The sequence below is a fragment of the Prunus avium genome, chromosome 5, assembly GCF_965620075.1.
Source record: "Prunus avium chromosome 5, drPruAviu1.hap1.1, whole genome shotgun sequence".
Taxonomy (NCBI): domain Eukaryota; kingdom Viridiplantae; phylum Streptophyta; class Magnoliopsida; order Rosales; family Rosaceae; genus Prunus; species Prunus avium.
The window spans coordinates 30,108,992-30,125,934 of record NC_142288.1 but is presented as its reverse complement, the minus strand read 5'-3'; the positions used below and the strand labels follow the sequence as shown (position 1 = coordinate 30,125,934).

The 16,943-nt window shown below is 37.5% G+C and overlaps 3 protein-coding genes across 5 annotated transcripts; all 3 read left to right on the top strand.

Annotated features, from left to right (window-relative positions):
* Positions 1 to 5,750: 5,750 nt before the first annotated feature.
* Positions 5,751 to 7,566, top strand: LOC110745241 (nudix hydrolase 18, mitochondrial). Its single transcript, XM_021945329.2, has 5 exons — positions 5,751 to 6,271; positions 6,482 to 6,587; positions 6,694 to 6,777; positions 6,871 to 6,999; positions 7,124 to 7,566. The coding sequence occupies exons 1-5, from the start codon at positions 6,099 to 6,101 to the stop codon at positions 7,241 to 7,243; spliced, it is 612 nt and encodes a 203-aa protein (XP_021801021.1). The 5' UTR covers positions 5,751 to 6,098; the 3' UTR covers positions 7,244 to 7,566.
* A 1,679-nt stretch (positions 7,567 to 9,245) lies between these two features.
* Positions 9,246 to 11,553, top strand: LOC110746969 (uncharacterized). Of its 3 annotated transcripts, none has more exons than XM_021947200.2 (8): positions 9,246 to 9,436; positions 9,552 to 9,777; positions 9,877 to 10,039; positions 10,519 to 10,589; positions 10,683 to 10,760; positions 10,852 to 10,939; positions 11,021 to 11,076; positions 11,212 to 11,553. In XM_021947200.2, exons 1-8 carry the CDS (start codon positions 9,371 to 9,373, stop codon positions 11,289 to 11,291), a joined length of 828 nt encoding a protein of 275 aa, XP_021802892.1. In that variant the 5' UTR covers positions 9,246 to 9,370; the 3' UTR covers positions 11,292 to 11,553. The 3 variants fall into 3 exon arrangements, with proteins under 3 accessions (XP_021802892.1, XP_021802885.1, XP_021802897.1); XM_021947193.2 differs by having other exon boundaries at positions 9,868 to 10,039; XM_021947205.2 differs by lacking the exon at positions 11,021 to 11,076 and having other exon boundaries at positions 9,250 to 9,436; positions 9,868 to 10,039.
* Positions 11,554 to 12,059: 506 nt separating this feature from the next.
* LOC110745354 (Molecular chaperone Hsp40/DnaJ family protein) lies at positions 12,060 to 16,651 on the top strand. The gene is made up of 11 exons (XM_021945438.2): positions 12,060 to 12,491; positions 12,632 to 12,700; positions 13,007 to 13,102; positions 13,259 to 13,383; positions 13,782 to 13,977; positions 14,294 to 14,469; positions 15,010 to 15,139; positions 15,522 to 15,682; positions 15,814 to 15,896; positions 16,005 to 16,104; positions 16,321 to 16,651. Exons 1-11 carry the CDS (start codon positions 12,192 to 12,194, stop codon positions 16,583 to 16,585), a joined length of 1,701 nt encoding a protein of 566 aa, XP_021801130.1. The 5' UTR covers positions 12,060 to 12,191; the 3' UTR covers positions 16,586 to 16,651.
* Positions 16,652 to 16,943: the final 292 nt, after the last annotated feature.

The following is a 16,943-nucleotide window of genomic DNA, read 5'->3' as shown; positions in this document are numbered from 1 at the left end:
TGCTTGATCTTTCTCACTTGGCTGTGAACTGGAAAGCCAATTTCCTCAACGCCTTCCCTCTGTCTGTTGTTGTTGTTGTTGCTGTTCCTGTTCTCCATCTTCTTGTTGTGGATTCACAGAGGCTCTGCTTCCAACTATACTTATCCTATTTTCTTTTTCTAGCCTAGTATATGTTTCTGTATATATCTGTATGTAAATCTTACAGGGCAGTTGAGAAGCATGTGGGTATATATAGAGCAGAAGGTCGGGGAGATTGAGAAGAAGATCAAGTATGAGACGTAGGATGGCAGGGAAGGAAGAGAAGTTTGGTGGAAAAAGATCAAATCGTCGACTCTTTTGGACCTCGTTGACACGTAAAGTTGTAATCCTCTGTATTCCATCACATCATCTACACGTTGTACAACCACATGATCACCAATCAAAGTCCAAGATCAGATTGATCTGACGGTCACAACATGGATATTCACAACTACATAATGAACTTCCTTCTAGATGATGTCTCTCTCTCTCTCTCTCTCTCTCTATAGATATTTATCTCGAATCTAATCTTAATTTCAATTATTTTCTAATCTTGGTATTAAATCTTCATAAATTGACGGGACAATTAGTATTTACAAAATTGGATGGATCTCCCAATGGGAAGGCATATCCACTTGTGATCGGCCAATCAATGACGATTTTGTTATGTGAAAGGTTTCGCGTATCAGATCATTTCCTTTTAAAATTGATTTGAAAGGTTTCGCGTGTGAACATTAAATTTGAATGGATTTCTTGAGGTCAAAATTTTGTATTATAAATTCTCTGTTGCCATGCCAAGAGGTTTACCAAACCATCTTCTTTTTCTTCTTTTCTAGGGCCAAAGATTCTATTATTTGACTGGTTCTTATATTGTCAAATTACTATCAATTGCCCTTGTTTTTTTGAATTTATAATTATTTAAATATATTTATTCCACAAGTTTACTAAAAAGTTTTGTCCCCTTCGAGTTTGGCTCGAAATTGTGGGTTCAGTCAAGTCAACGTTCAAAACCCACGCTACAACAGTTCAACTCTTCACACCAGCCATCTCCGTTTATTTCATGGTAAAAGTCAAATATTCGTGTTCGGACATGGCTACTTTTGTCATTCCACTTAATGTTATGTCGACGTGGAACATCAACGTGGGCTATGACGTGGTGGGTTGGGGCGGTTAAGTTTGTTGATATGGCAGCCGGCAGTCGTCAACGTGAAGTTGCAAATTGTGCCACGTGGGTCGACCTTACCAGCTCTTTCTTTACACGCCATGTGCCACCAATTTGTTTTGATACACATACACATACACATACGTAGGCCCATCGTTCTTTCATCTTTTCGTATCGGCTTGTAAAACGCAAACGACACAAGATGTCGACACGTGCACATGCTGGAAAATGCTTGTGCATGCATGATTATTGTTAATTTTTTGATTTTGGCGTGAGATTTAAGTCTCGTGGTAATCTACTCCAACACATACTAATTGTCTAATTTATTCATTTTGATTGAAATTTAAGCATTAGATTTGTAAACTTTTACAAACATTCTTAGATACATTGCATTCTTTTTCGGCATTAGTGATTTGCTATCTTTTCTTTTTTAACTTTGATCGAGTGAGACCTAAGCATTAAGATGATGAGTTCCTCGTGTCCAATATTCACTTGTCCCATCACACTAGTTATTTTCAACTAATTATAAATTATTAACATGCTGTTCATATTACGTAGAATGATTTTAAATTCGGTGTTTTGGGCACGTCACTATTAAAATAACAATATATCATTCTCATCATTTTTCTTTTTCCTTTCATTTTCTTATGTGGAAAGCAACTTTTTATTATTTTGATTGCCTTTATTTTAATGTTGTGAGCGAAATAAACTTGATTACTATTAGCCTACAACATTAAACTTGGATTTAGTTAATCAACAAATGGTGTCGGTTTTTGGTAAAGGTAGTGATACGTAAACACATGTATTTTTTTTAAAAATATATATACAATCATATTTTTTTTGGGGGACAAATGTAGCCTATAGCTGAGGTGTAATCTTTGAGTAAAAAGATCATAATGGACGAGGATGATGAAGAAATTTGCAATTGATGGTGAAAAATGAATGAGGTAAGCAAATAGGTGTTTTTTCTTGACGTGAAGGAATATTTTTCAAAGGTGTTAAGTTAAGAGTGTTAGGTCAGCCTCAAAACAAACATGACTGAAGGCTCACCTAATTTCCTCCAATGTCATTTTGAATCCTTTAATAGGAATTGTATATATATGCCCATTCGCCAGCTTCCATGTTATCGTTCAATCTATTCAAAACCACCCATGGAAAAAAGGTATTTTAATATCTAGATGGATCATGGAGTATAAGTTCTCAATTCACAGGTGGGTTAGGTGTCAAACAAGCCGTGTTGGGCTGGTTTGGTCCATTTAGAGTCGACCCATTTAATAAATAAGCCGTGTTAGGTTCGTTCATCTATAAAAATTATCAATCCTGTCCCGAGTTCACGGCCCAAGCCCATATAGACTCGGACCGTGCTCGTGTGGGCCACTAAACAAGCCAATATGGGCCCATGCCAAATTTGACTTATGTATTGCTTTTTTTTTTTTTTTTGTAATTTTTTTTACAACTTCATTTAAATATTTTTTTTTATAATTATGTATAATATTCACAAGATTTATTATTTGTTGAAAAATGTGGGCAATAACTTTATTTAAATTACATTTAAATAGAAAATGACTACATTATTGTTTGGATTTTAAAATTTGAAACTTGAAAAATAAAATTATTATTTTATATATAAAGAAAACATTAAAGTGTAATACATAGTATTAGAGAAAAGAAATAGACTTGAATTTAAGATATAAACGTAATAATGTTATGTATTATTTTTATCTAAAATAAATATAATTTAATAAATGGGCTTTAAATGGGTCGGCCCTGCCCATTGGGCACAATTATCTTGTCCTGGTACGGCCAAAATACGGGCCATGTTGTGCCGGGCCTTACTTAAACAGGTCATACTCGTGCCATGCCGGACCAGGCCGGTCCAATCCGTTTAACACCTCTAAGTTGGGGTGATCCCACTCTAATTAGGGCTGGACTTCTTGCTGAACATTCTAGTCCATTAGGCTCATACACATAATGGGGAAAACAGCCCATAAATAATTTGGTTTCTCCTTACCTGACCCAAGAAAAAAAAGGAAAAAAGAAAAGATTTGGTTGTCAACTCACTGTGGGCTAGTGGGCTCAACTCACTGCGATCACTTTCCAAAAGTAAAGCAAAAGACTAAAAAGGAAGAAAAGACATTAGGATTTTGATAAAGTGGAACCAAATCATGTCGGATTATAATCACATATTAAACAAACAAGACATGAGAGATGACGGTACAAGGATGCAAAGCCAAAGCTACTGATTTTGAAAGATACAAAGACCAAGACAGGAGGGAAGTTCGGACATATCCTATCCTAAGTAACTGCCTTTTGCAAAGTTGTATCCCGCTATGTCCCCAACTTGCTCCCTGATTATATTTGAAGTCTTGTAGGCTTTTGTCGACATTTGAATTTCATGACACTTTAGTAGTGTGTGAAAAAATATGATCTTTTTTATAATTTAGATTATCGCTTGTATTTTTAAAAAGTCACTGTAGCTTTTCCCTCGTCAACTCAACTAAAGTAATACATGGAATCTCAGATTAGGACTGTTAATGGGTTGGTATTAGTAATTAATGCTGCTAATGATTTGAATAACAACCACCTTATCGCTTCAACCACTAAAGTTTCTCGTCATATTACGTACCTTTCTTTCTAAGATGCAAATGCAATGAAATGATATGTTTCGCACTGTGTGGCAAAAAGAAGGGGTTTTTCTGGGCTTGATTCATCCCCAACGGTCCCTAGCATGTGCATTCAAACGATTTGTTTCACTTGGCCAAGGAAAAAGTGAATTGGGAATCTAATCAGTAACCGAGAGTACTGGTCCCTTAGCTGGACTCGACCCCATAAATTGACTCCACAGAAAAGTAATGAGCACCACAGAAATGGCATCACTAACAAGTGGACCCTTGCATGTAAATATCTAACAATTTTTGTGTTAGATATGGAATGGCGACAGTTTACTTGTATATATGGGTTGACTCATCACTAAACGGGTGATGAGTGAGTGAGTTGCAACTTGCGTTGCATTGTGGTTGTTGTTATTGGGGGTGTGTGTGTGTACGCAGCGGCAGATATATATATATATATATACATTGTTGGTCAGTTGGTGTAGCAGCTTAAGCGCAGTTGTGTTCAAAGTTCAACCTAGTAACGGAACACACAACAACGAAAATTGTATTACATATCCCACCTTTTCAACGTGCTTGAAAATGCACGTACGTACGTACTGGGTAATTTACTAACTTGTGCAGCAGACTAAAGAAGAGTCAGAGATCCATCATGTTGCATTATTTCTGCAACAAAAAAAAAGAAAAAGATTATTAGCTTGAAACTAAAAATAACAGGTTGAAGGAGGAAGACAAGATCAATATTTACACGCATCTAAAAGAAAAGTATGGACCTTTGAAAGCAGCAGCAGCAATAGAAGCACAGTAGTGTAAGTGAGAGTGTGGAAAATGTCGTCGCAAAGCCAGAACAGAAACGACGACTTTCCTAATTAGGCATATCATATTAGTCGTATCAGTCGTAAATAGGCAAGTATGGAGCTTTGAATTGAAACCGTGTTAGGCTAATTACTGGTTACTAACTTACTGGTTTCAACTTTCATGAATCAGAGTCAGAGCCCACATTTTTTTATTTATGTTTGAAAGAAACCGAGTGCTGCTACTCTAGTCTCTACTCCACTATTTCTTATCCAAAACGCGTCAGCTACACTTTCGTCATCGTCGAGATAAGCCAACCAAACCAAACCCAACCCTCTCTCTCCTCAACACGTCCTCTTTTTTTCGTTCTCATCTCTTCCAATCATGCCATATTATTTTATTATTTATTTCTCAATATTCAAGGAGTTGAAAATTCTTCTTACTCTCGCTTTAGCGCGTTGACTTAACACTCTACTCTCCACAACACCAGTAATAGTAAACAAACATTTTTACTCTATTACAATTATTCTTATTTCTATTTTTCATATCTTATATATGATACGCGTAATAAAAAATAAAAATATAAGCAAACGTGGATTAATTCAATTCATTTGGCAGGTAAACTCAAGTTTGAATCTCCCTCCTTATAAATTAAAGAGTAGTTTAGATTACTGTTTGTAAAGTTATTTGATCTAATAATGATATAAGAAAGCGTGGATTAATCCATTTGGCAGGTAAACTCAAGTTTGAATCTCCCTCCTCATAAATTAAAGACTAGTTTAGATTACCGTTTGTAAAGTTATTTGATCTCTTGTCATATAGGTAGTGTGTTAGAAGTTAGAACCATATTATTTCCTTTTTGATGTCATTTAGTTATTAGTTGTGTTTTTACTATATATATATTAACCTTTTTATTTCGTTAATTAAAGCAACAAAAAACGGAAAACAGATAAAACAAAGACGATTCTACAAAAATGGGGCAGGTAGGATAAAAAGCAGACGCGATTATGACTTTACGATAAGAGTGTAAAAAGACGAAGGGGAAAAGGAAGGTCTTTGTCAAGCGGCGCTTCTTCGCTCCCACATGCGCGTCCGTTGCCATTCTAAATCAAACAGCTGTGGCTTTCCTTTCCTCCTCCTCTATATATAATCACAGATATTTAACGAGAAGCTTATCAATTGAAGGAAAGGAGTCTGAAGAAGCAGTTTCTTATTCACTCACTCAAATTCGCGTTTCAATACAAAAAAACGCTTTTGCTCCTCCCAAGCTGAAACTATCAAAGGCCTCCCCCCCTGTGCTCGCTCACATAATCCAATCTATTTTTAGAATTTCCATTTCCTTCTTTGCCCAATTTGGTTCCTGAGATATCCCCCTAAATTGGTGGGTCTCTTTCTTTGAATCTTTGAATCTTTGAATCTTTGAATCTTTGAATCTTTGAATCTTTGAAGAAGAAATATTCAATTTCTTCCCTTTCTTCTACACGTAGCGAAAGTTTGCCCGGCAAGTGACTATGGGTCTCGTTGTCTCAAGAAATATTGCAGCTTTTATTTTCTCTTCTCCTCTTTTCTCCAAGAAAAATAGTGGGAATTTCATTCCCATGCAACTTGAGAACGTGGTTTCCTTGGTGTCCCGGACGGGAAGGCATTTGCAGCGCTATGATAAAGATTGTCGCCAAGTTGTAGGGTATGTTTCCCTCCTCCAATTTCATAGCTTTGTTTTGATTCTTTTCATTTGTACGTTTTTTTTTCTTCCATAAAGTATGAAGGTAAAATTTTTACAAGATTCTTGAATTAAGAAATTCTCAAGTGGGTCTCTGTTAAATGAATGAACTTTGTGATTCTCAAGTTGGGATTTTATATCTTGTAATCTAATTGTTTGGGGTTAATTCTGCAGATGCATACCATACAGATTTAGGAAAACTGAACAATCTTCATCTCTTGAGGAATTAGAAGTTCTTGTGATTAGTTCACAGAATGGTCAAGGAATGTTGTTCCCAAAGGTACTGCCTTTGACCCCAGGATTTGTTTCTTATGGCTGTGCTCCTGCCATTTTTGTTTTATTCATTATCCTAAACGTTTGCGCAACTGCAATGTGATTGATTATAGGGAGGTTGGGAAATTGATGAGTCTATCGAAGAAGCGGCTAAAAGAGAGACGCTAGAGGAAGCCGGTGTGATTGGCCAACTTGGAGTGAGTATCTGCAAAACCAATCCTAAACCAGTCCAGCTTAATTTTCAGTGAATTGCATCCATTTACTCATCCATTGTTTCTATGTACTTGCAGAGTATATTGGGTATGTGGCGTTATAAGAGCAAAAGCCATGGCACATTTCGTCAGGGGTACATGTTCCCTTTGCTTGTCCAGCAGCAACTGGACCTTTGGCCCGAGCAAAGTGCCAGAAAACGAGAATGGGTATGTGGAATTGCAATACATGCTTAACTGTCTCTGGACATCTTTACTTTCTGGTTCAATTGTGTGTAGATTTCTCACATTCATAGTATCAGTAGTTCTAAAATTTATGGTATATATTTTGTAGATGACTGTTGCCGAAGCTAGAGAAGCATGTCAAAATTGGTGGATGAGGGAAGCTTTGGAGAAGTTAGTTTCTCGACAAATGCACCCCCAACAGGCAGAAGAAGAAACAAAACGCACGTAGAATTTCATAGCTTTGGAGTTTCTTTTCTTCTTTTCAAATTTTGGAGGACCAAACGGATGTAGGCAGGGAGAATTAGTAGTTTTCTTGGTCCAAAGAAAGCTCAGATTAGGAATGAGGAAGTCGAATAGAACCATCATCTTAAGGTGTTTGTGGCCTTGTTTTGTTCCTGCCATCGTTCCTTCTCGAGTTAACTTGTCACCAAAACGAGGGCTGATTGCAAAACCATACAATGTAGTTGAAGATCTTAGAGACAAAACAACTTGTACATGTACAAATTCCATTCTTTCAATTCAATTTCAATTGATTCATTCTTTTCTATGAAACTTGTCCCCTCTGTATTTTATTTTTTTGGTCGAAAATCCCCTCTGTATTTGAATATAAATTATAATAGTAAGATGGTTAAGAATATTTCCTCATGCAGCGGAGGTTCTAGATTTGATTCCTGATCATCCAATATCACTTGTATAAAAGAACTATATATAATTACAAGGGTTAATGACCTAAATGGTCCCCAAACTATTGCCCCAGTATCATTTTGGTCCACCAACTAAAATTTTCAATTCAAACGTCCTTCAACTCTTCATAATATACCAAAATGGTCCATCCGTCAAAGTCTGTTTATTATTCCGTGAAATCGAGGGACAAAATCGTCTTTTTAGGTGAAACCCTATGAATATGAATATTTATTACCTCAACGTTCATTACCCAGCCACCTCCAACAATTTCCAGGTGACCATTCTTCACCAAATTGGTGAATGATTCCCTTTTGAGGTCAGAGGAGTCCCTCCACCATCTTTCCAGATAAGACATCTCCGGCCGAAACGGGTTTGCGGGAAGCGGACTAGGAACACCGTAACAGAGGATGACGACGAGGAAGAAGAAGATGGAGATCGAGAGGCCAATGGTGAAGAAGTTGGCGAAGATGAAGTCTCGGAGGGGCAATCGTCTGCAGGGGATGGGGATTGAGGGAGGAGGAAGAAGAAGAAAATGGGAGTTTTGTGTTAGCTTCTCAAAAAGTCGCATATACCCTTCAAAACTCAAGTCACGTGGCCATCGTGTGATCAGAAGTCACGGATTCTGTAACGGATGGACCATTTTGGTATATTATGAAGAGTTGAAGGACGTTTGAATTGAAAATTTTAGTTGGTGGACCAAAATGATACTGGGGCAATAATTTGAGGACCATTTATGTCATTAACCATAAATTCAAATAAAGTTTGTAAGATAGATCCAAGCGTTCATTCACCGATGGTTCAGATCCTTAATTGCCCTTTAAATTTAGGAAAATGCTAGGCTTACCATATTTTTCATACCACATTCATACCACCTCTCTAATAGAAGTGTGCCCCATTGTATTGGTGGGCTCCACCTCTATTAGAGAGGTGGTATGAATGTGGTATGAAAAATGTGGTAAGCCTAGCATTACCCTTAGGGGCCGTTTGGTTCATGGGAAAGGAGGCATAGGAATGGGAATTCAATTGCTTTCCCATGTTTGGTAAGTCCGGGAATGGGAAACGGATTCCTGGCACATGGGAAAGTAGGGGGGAAAGTAATGCCCCCCTCTTAACTTGGGTTTTGCTTTCCCTCCTCATGGGAAAGTTTGGGAAAATGTGCCAACATTCAATGCATAATTTTCATGACTATTTTGTCCCTATGAACAATTTATAATTACAACGTATCATTAAATGCATTCTTTTTTTATTTGATTTAATATGGGTATAATTGGAAAATTATACAAATTTTGTTTTCCATTCCTACTCAAAACAAACACGGGAAAGGAAACAAAGTGAAATCTCCCGATTACTTTCCCAACATTACCAAACGTGGGAAAGGAATCTGTCATTCCCATTCCTTGGGAAATGACATGGGAATTGATTTCCCCTCAAATCCATTCCGTGAACCAAACGGGGCCTTAAATTTAACACTGCCCGTTCATTCCCCTTAATTGAAGTCAGCAAATGGTTTGGAGTAAGGTGGCGTTCATCAAATGGTCGATGCATTATTTATGCTTCTCTATTTAAAATTCAAAATGATTAAAACAAGAGGGAAAAACGTATCGTAATTCCTCGTCTCGTGTAAGCGTATAAAAAGCTCGCCCCCTTGAAATTGAATCGAAGCAAAACAAGAATGGGGAGGGGCCAAGCTAAGAGTGACTACGAAAATGTCAGAAATGCTCGAATATTGGAAAATCAGGTAGGTGACAAGTCCTCTTCTCTTCTCTTTCGCTAACACTCTTGTTTATTCTTTTCTTGCTTGATAAACGAAAAATGTTAGCTTGACTTGGCTAATGGAAATGGTGAATTTACAGGCTCGGTTGACTTCGTTGGGACTGCACAAAACCATCACCGAGCTCCGATCCATAGCTTCATCTGCAAAACCACCCAAAACCCATGTCAGAAATTACCGCAAGAAAGTCTATGAGCTCACCTCTTTGCGCCGCTCTAATCGCTTGAAGGAAATAACTGCCACTGCTACTGCCACTGTCTCAAAGCACGATTCATTTCGACGATCTGAGAGGTTAAGAGGCAAATCCGGTAATCAATTCAATCCTTTTGCTCTGTTTGGTAGCTGAGAAATCCTTACAACTTCTTTCATTTGGAAGTTCTAAATTGTTTTTCGTGAAGGGAGTTTAGCTGGCGGAGAAAGTGAAGAGAGGAGGCCTGCAAATGCGCCTTTGGTGGATGTAAGGAAATCGGAGCTCCAGCTTTCTTCCGAGTCTGCGGCTCAGCGTTGCAATAGCAAGGGCCGTGGCAGTGTCTATCACCCGGTTTTCGGGATTCATTGCCATTTATGCAGGTTTTATGCCTTAACCTTTTGGTTACAATTTTTTGTCTTCTTTGAGTTGTATAGCAAGATAGAATGAAGTTTGATACTAAGATATTAGATAGCTAGTTGAACATGGCCATCTTGTTACTTTTGGTTTGATTGTTAGATTTTGGACAGTAAACTTAAGTTATAACTCATCTGGATTTCGATTGGTTCTATTGATTGATTATTGGTGTCGACAGTCTGTTTGCCTAGCCTGCTTTTAATGAACTAAAATGTATAGATTTTGTCCTCTTTTTTTCTCCTGATTTGTGGAGTGCTCTGAGTAACTAACTAGTTTGCTTCACAATGTTGCCATATTTGAATCAATTGCATAACACTACCAGGCGGTAAAGATCAAATAAGTATCAAAACCTGTGAATTAATAATGTTCTTTTTAACTTAACTGTACTAAAACTATTCAATTATATTGTGACTAGTCTAAGATTCTGATGCATGTAAAAGTGCAGGCAAAAGAAGTTGTGCGGTGAAGAAGATTGCAAGCGATGCGGTAATCTTGATATGGACCAGCCATGCATTGGTTAGTTCTCTAAAATGTGATCATCACTTTGACGTTCTGAGTCTGACACACCTTCAACTGTTGTGACATTTCTTAAACCTTATATGTGCTTAGGAAAAACGGATTGTTCAGTTTGTCATTCTAGCAGAGGTGTTCTTTGTCGAGGTTGTCTCAAGGTTAGGTACGGTGAAGGTAAGTCGTTTTACAAAGACAGACATAAGAAAAGCAATTACCTGCACCATATGAGGAAAGTTCTTAGGTATTGAATGCATTTCTTTGTCAGAATTGGAGGAAGTGAGAGAAAACAGGAAATGGATGTGCCCACATTGCATAGAAGAGAAAGGAGTAAACCCTTACTGGATATGTAACAGGTATATATTTACTGATTCAACTTTATGAGCTTATGCTATGGAGACTGAATGAAGACTTAATGTTCTTTTTATATATACTAGTTCGATTTGCCTAAACAAGCGAAATATGGCTCCAACTGGGGTAGCAATATACAGATGTATGTGTCTTGTTCTCCATTAATTGTTGATTCAGATTTGTTATATCCGTTTGTTCTAAATCTCATATTCAATGCTTAGTTTTCTGCATAATAATAATTTTGTGTTTAATTCCTTCAATTGGGTTCAAATTCTAGGTCAGGAGATGGGATACAAATCAGTGGCACATCTGCTGATGGATGAGCTTAAACTAGCAGACAAGATGCCCTCTCTATAACCTCCAGTCGATGAAGCAAGAGCACTTTAGTTGTTTTTTATCTGAGTGTTTTGAGCCTAGGTGGAATTTTTGTGTGACTCATGTTTTAGGAACAGACCTTTGACCTGCTGTGGCATTGACTGTATTATTAGCTCCTTCCTCTTGACAAGATCCTACTATGATTCAGTACTTCATTTCATATGCTGGAAATCAACTGAATGATTTTATGTAATTAAGCTGTTTGGATAAATCCCATGTCCCAATTATTCATGCACTCAATCAGTTGTCACTCGTGGGTAGTGTTCATACAACATATTGAATTGATCACCAAACAAAGCAGCACAGCACTCAATGAGCTCTCTTGCTCCGCTAAAAACGCGTGAAGATCTTTTTATTTATTTATACAAGTGATATTGGAGGAAGGAGGGATACACGAAAATGCATTTTTGGTACATATTTGCGCATGCTTTTTTAGCCAGATTAACTCAGTTTTGATGGTTAAGATAACATCTGAGCTATTATTGCTGCATAATTTGAATTACTATAGTTCAATGCAATCTTAGCCATCAAAATTGGGTTAATCTGCTAATAGCCAAAAATGTGTCACCTCTGTTGAAAATTCATATCACAATTGAAACAGTAAAAGTCCATTATGCCCTTACTACTTTTGTACTCTACTTTGGTAAAAAGGACATTATCTATTTTGTAATATTCTCATATTAGCCTCAAGATCTTTTGTCGTATCCGAAAATATATTTGCCGCTTAGGACAGTATTTTAGTTTTGTTCGTTCTGACTACCTTCTGCTTCTTCTTCAGCATAATATCCAATCACCCTAAAACCTCTGCAAACCCCCATAACCTCTAATCTCCGTTAACCATCCGTACCACCAGTCCAATTCCGAAAATCTAAAAATCCAAGCATGCCCATCATCCAAAGCACCTGCATCTCCAATGTCCTGCCAATCCCCAACTCTGCGGTTCCACATCCACCCTATTCTTTGAGCTGCTCCACCCTCAGCTCCAGAGCTTCTGCATTCTTTGCCAGAAATAGCGACCCAATCTTCAAGCCCAATTACGCTCCTTTCCTCCGTACGAAGCCTCCAAGGGGTGCTCGTTTGGTCATCCAGGCCGCTGGAACTGATTATTATAAGACTCTCAACGTCCCTAGAAGTGCCACGTTGCAGGAGATCAAGTCCTCTTATCGAAAGCTCGCTCGCAAGGTTAGCTTGTTCTTATTCGTTTTCTGTTTGTTTTCAGTTTCTTTTGCAATTCATGTTATTTGCAAAGAATTGAAGATTTTTAACTATCCATTTTACATGGCATTGAAATTTGATATCCCAATTGTTGGAACTTGGAACAGTATCATCCAGACTTAAACAAGGGTGCTGGGGCTGAGGACAAGTTTAAAGAGATTAGTTCTGCATATGAGGTATTACTGTTTCTAGTTTTTCTTCTCCCAAAATGCTGCATTGTCATTTTGTCTCTTCATTTTCCCATTTATGTATTTTTTCTTCAATTTTGAGTAAAAGATGGATATTTTAAATTCACTTATCTTCAAATGCAAACGTTTAACCCACACTTCATGTTTTAATTGAATAAATTTCACTAAGTCTGGTGATGTATTGTTTGATGTTGAATAAAGTTGCTTTGACTGTTGTTCTATGAACCTACTGAATATTGCATGATGTATCAGTGCTTCCTTTTTCATTCATATGCTAATGAAGCAGTTGTGTAGGTCCTATCAGATGATGAGAAAAGGTCTTTATATGATCGCTTTGGTGAAGCAGGTTTACAGGGAGCATATGATCCTTCGACCATGGGTTCAACAGGGGTAAGATCTTCCCGGTCTTTACAGCAACACAGACATGCGCATACACATACACACATATCCTTTGGGTATTTTACTTAGTAATTTAATGGATTTGCTTTTCTAGTGAAAGAACTGGTCATTTTAACTGTGTGCTGATGAATCATCAAAAATCATTAGGTGGATCCTTTTGACGTTTTTGATACATTCTTTGGAGGGTCGGATGGGATTTTTGGAGGAAGGGGTGAATCAGGAGGCTTTACCTTCAATTTGAGGAACAGGGGAAACCAGGGTCTAGACATTAGGTAACTGTCTAGCTGCAATGTTACTATTGAATGATCTGTCCCATTCTATTTTGTATAGAATATTTGAGTTTACTTATATTACGTATTGCAAATAATGTATTTGAGAAATGAAATGCATAACCTGCAAAGTAAAAACCACCTAGAGGCTACTCTCTCTCTCTCTCTCTCTCAATGTCAAGACTAGTATTTATGTGATATATTGTATAAGAACTAGTAACAGGTTAAAGACGAAAAATATTGTTGATATCAACTTATAACACTCAAACTTCAAATATTGACTTAGGGAAAATAGTGGCTCTAATAATAGTCTTTGAATTTAGCACCGAATCCACATGCGTGTTATTGAAAGCACAAAATTTATGTTTTCCAGGCCTCTCCCTTTAACTTCCATATTGCAGGTATGATCTGTATCTGACCTTTGAAGAATCCATTTTCGGAGTACAGAGGGAAATTGAGGTTTCTTGTGTTGAGACATGTGATAATTGTGGTGGAACAGGTGCTAAATCTGATAATTGCATAAAATCATGTACTGGTTGTGGAGGAAGAGGAGGGGTGATGAAAACTCAGAGAACACCATTTGGCGTGATATCACAGGTAAAAATACCTGTTTAGAACATTAAAAATCGTTGGAATTACATTACATATTTTGAATAAATCTTCTTAGCCTCATATTGCAGACACCATAGGTAGCTTGTAAGGAAACCTCTCAGTCGTTCTGTGTATATGAGTGTATTTATAAATTATTGGAATTTCAATGCAGTATGTTGATATGTGCCAATACTATATAGGATAGTTACCAAGCAATTGGTCAAACATATCTTAATTAATCTGCCTTCTTCCTACCATTCTCTCAAGATCTCTATATATGTCTTAGAGATATGCTTTATAGATGATATTTTATGATTCATAGGTATCAACCTGCTCAAAGTGTGGCGGTGATGGTAGAATAATCACTGATCCTTGCCAAAGATGCAGTGGCAAGGGACAAGTACAGTCAAAAAGAACTATGAGTGTGACCATCCCAGCTGGTGTTAATGATGGAGCCACAATGCAAATTCAAGGGGAGGGAAATTTTGATAAGAAAAGGTGTATACACAGTTCAAATTTATGTGTACATCAAATATTGCTCATATATTCTTTGCATTTGGATCTTTGAATGCTAAGAAAGGTCGCACATCAGCTTTGTCTGTTTCTTACTGATGGACGCTGCTTAAAAGCTGAGCTAGATTAATGTTTGCGCTGGAGGATTGGAGAATTAGAAAGGGATTATTAAAGATGAAAAGTGAATTAAAAGAAAGAAATCTGGTGTCGTTGTAGTAATCATGATTTGGTTGTCAAGAAGTGGTTTCTAGTTGTTGCTTTCTGTCCTAAGTGGTTGTTAATTCAATACGTTTGAAACATACAACCTTGTCGATAGAAACGAATTCCAAATAAAATACAAATCTACTCGTGGAGTTTACATTGGCTTTTGCATTTGATTGTCTATGACAACCATGGCATGCACTTTTATGTTATACTTTTAGAATTTCTGGGATCTGTTTTTACTTGTTCAATATTTTTGCTTTATGTGACTGGATATTAAGGCATGCCCTGCACTAATTTTCTTTATTATCTGCATTATGGCAGGGGTACAGTTGGTGATGTCTTCATAGTGCTTCATATAGACGGAAAGGCTGGAATTCATAGAGATGGACTCCATCTGTACTCAAAGATAAATATTGATTATACCGAGGCCATTTTAGGGACTGTTATAAAGGTAATCCAAGCATTATCACTTAGTGTTAGTGAGGGTGTACAGGAATGGAGAAAATTGACCCTTCATTGCATTATCAAATTGAGCTCCTGTCTGTAGAAGCCTGCAATAGTAGTACCTCCTGAACATCACTGAGGTTTAATTTACTGAGTAACAGATCATGGGACAAGATGATTGAATTGATATGCTTCACTTTACCAATGATACCCATGGGACCCACAACAGTATACAATTTTCGACATATGTTGCTTGTGTACTGTCTTCCCTGATATGGTGTTTGATAAGCTTGGGGATTTGTAGTATTTAGGGTGAAGCCAAGTGGTATCTCTGTGACTTGAAAAGTTTGTACAAGCTGTATGACATGGAAACTGTTAATTATCTTCAGGTTGAAACTGTTGAAGGCTTGAAAGAGCTTCAGATTCCTTCTGGAATTCAGCCTGGAGAAACAGTAAAGTTGCGGCGCATGGGGGTTCCAGACATGAACAAACCTTCTACTCGAGGAGATCATCACTTTGTTGTCAATGTTCTGATCCCAAAGATAATCAGGTTGAAGTCCTTAAACCATGTTATGATCCCTTCTTCTAGTTTAAACTTTTCAGTTAAATTTGGCATCCAGCTTGATATCCCAATACCTTGTGTTCTGTTTTTCATTGAATTTGTTGTAATTTTAATGACAGTGATAAGGAACGCGCCCTTGTTGAAGAACTGGCTTCACTTAAGGCATCTAGAGAAGGCCATTCAGTTGCTTCCAAAGGCACCGGTATAGTTTTCGAGTCTATTACGTTTACGAACCACTATCTAACTAGAAAAAGAAAAAAATAGTAGGTTTAAACAATGACTGAGAAAAATTCATGCTGTCCTGTTTCAGGGACACAAGATGCGAACTTTGCCATGCATAGAACCAGTGCTTCAAGCCAGGGGACTAGTCGTGTTGCATCCTTGTGGAACTCAATAAAGGGCGTACTGGGGTATGCCTCAGTGCAGTTCTTTTTTATAAGATCCGGTTTTTGGTCTTAGATATGATTATACATTCAATTAAAAGAAGAGACGTTCCCTAGTTCAGTTTGTTATATACATGTGCATTCCATGCTTCTGGTTCTGTCATTTCTTGCCTGATTTAACATCTAGCCTTGAACTCATTCTGCATACACACAAGCCTCTCTAACCATTTGTGCATTTCGCAGGAAGCGGCAGTCTTCGTCAGGAGAGGGATTTGCATCAGTTGGTGTAGGCAGCCCATGCCCACCATTATTATTATGGGGGTCAACGAAGCCAAATTCGTGTTATTATATGGCATCGCTGTTTACAGTTTTAGTTGTAACTTGTATTTGTAGCATGATGGGAAAGACACGTAACCTTACCTTATTACAACAACAGAGGGATGTTTCACCTCCTCCGCCTCCTCATACAACCAAAAAGAACAGCGTAGATAGAACTTCTAAAGTCTAACAAAGATGTAATGGCTACCTACATTATTATATATTGGATCTCAGGATTTGCCCTGCCATCTGTATCCTTTTCCTCCGTAGTCCCAATGTCATAGTCTCGATTGTTTCCTTCTGATTGTGATAAATACAAGAAAACTGCATTTTGAGTTTTAGGTTAAAAAAAGGATTCAACTTGAACTTGCACCCCAAGCTCTCAGTCTTTCTCTCTTAATCGTTTGGTTGAAATTGATTGAGAATTTACAAATACGTAAATAAGATGCAGCACCAAAGTTGCAAAATAATAAGCATTTTAAGCTAGTTAAAATGGGTGGGCAAAGGGATTTTACGGGCTGCCCCAGGCGGAGCTCTACCTGAGCCCA

What these genes read in the sequence shown, in the direction of transcription:
- LOC110745241 (XM_021945329.2), top strand. Translation starts at nt 6,099, where the DNA reads ATGGGTCTCGTTGTCTCAAGAAATATTGCAGCTTTTATTTTCTCTTCT. An exon ending in AAGGAATGTTGTTCCCAAAG is followed by an intron (nt 6,588 to 6,693) that starts GTACTGCCTTTG and finishes GATTGATTATAG; the next exon opens with GGAGGTTGGGAAATTGATGA. An exon ending in GTGTGATTGGCCAACTTGGA is followed by an intron (nt 6,778 to 6,870) that starts GTGAGTATCTGC and finishes ATGTACTTGCAG; the next exon opens with AGTATATTGGGTATGTGGCG.
- LOC110746969 (XM_021947193.2), top strand. Translation starts at nt 9,371, where the DNA reads ATGGGGAGGGGCCAAGCTAAGAGTGACTACGAAAATGTCAGAAATGCT. An exon ending in GAGGTTAAGAGGCAAATCCG is followed by an intron (nt 9,778 to 9,867) that starts GTAATCAATTCA and finishes TTTTTCGTGAAG; the next exon opens with GGAGTTTAGCTGGCGGAGAA. An exon ending in CAAGGTTAGGTACGGTGAAG is followed by an intron (nt 10,761 to 10,851) that starts GTAAGTCGTTTT and finishes TTTCTTTGTCAG; the next exon opens with AATTGGAGGAAGTGAGAGAA.
- LOC110745354 (XM_021945438.2), top strand. Translation starts at nt 12,192, where the DNA reads ATGCCCATCATCCAAAGCACCTGCATCTCCAATGTCCTGCCAATCCCC. An exon ending in CTGATCCCAAAGATAATCAG is followed by an intron (nt 15,683 to 15,813) that starts GTTGAAGTCCTT and finishes TTTTAATGACAG; the next exon opens with TGATAAGGAACGCGCCCTTG. An exon ending in AGTTGCTTCCAAAGGCACCG is followed by an intron (nt 15,897 to 16,004) that starts GTATAGTTTTCG and finishes GTCCTGTTTCAG; the next exon opens with GGACACAAGATGCGAACTTT.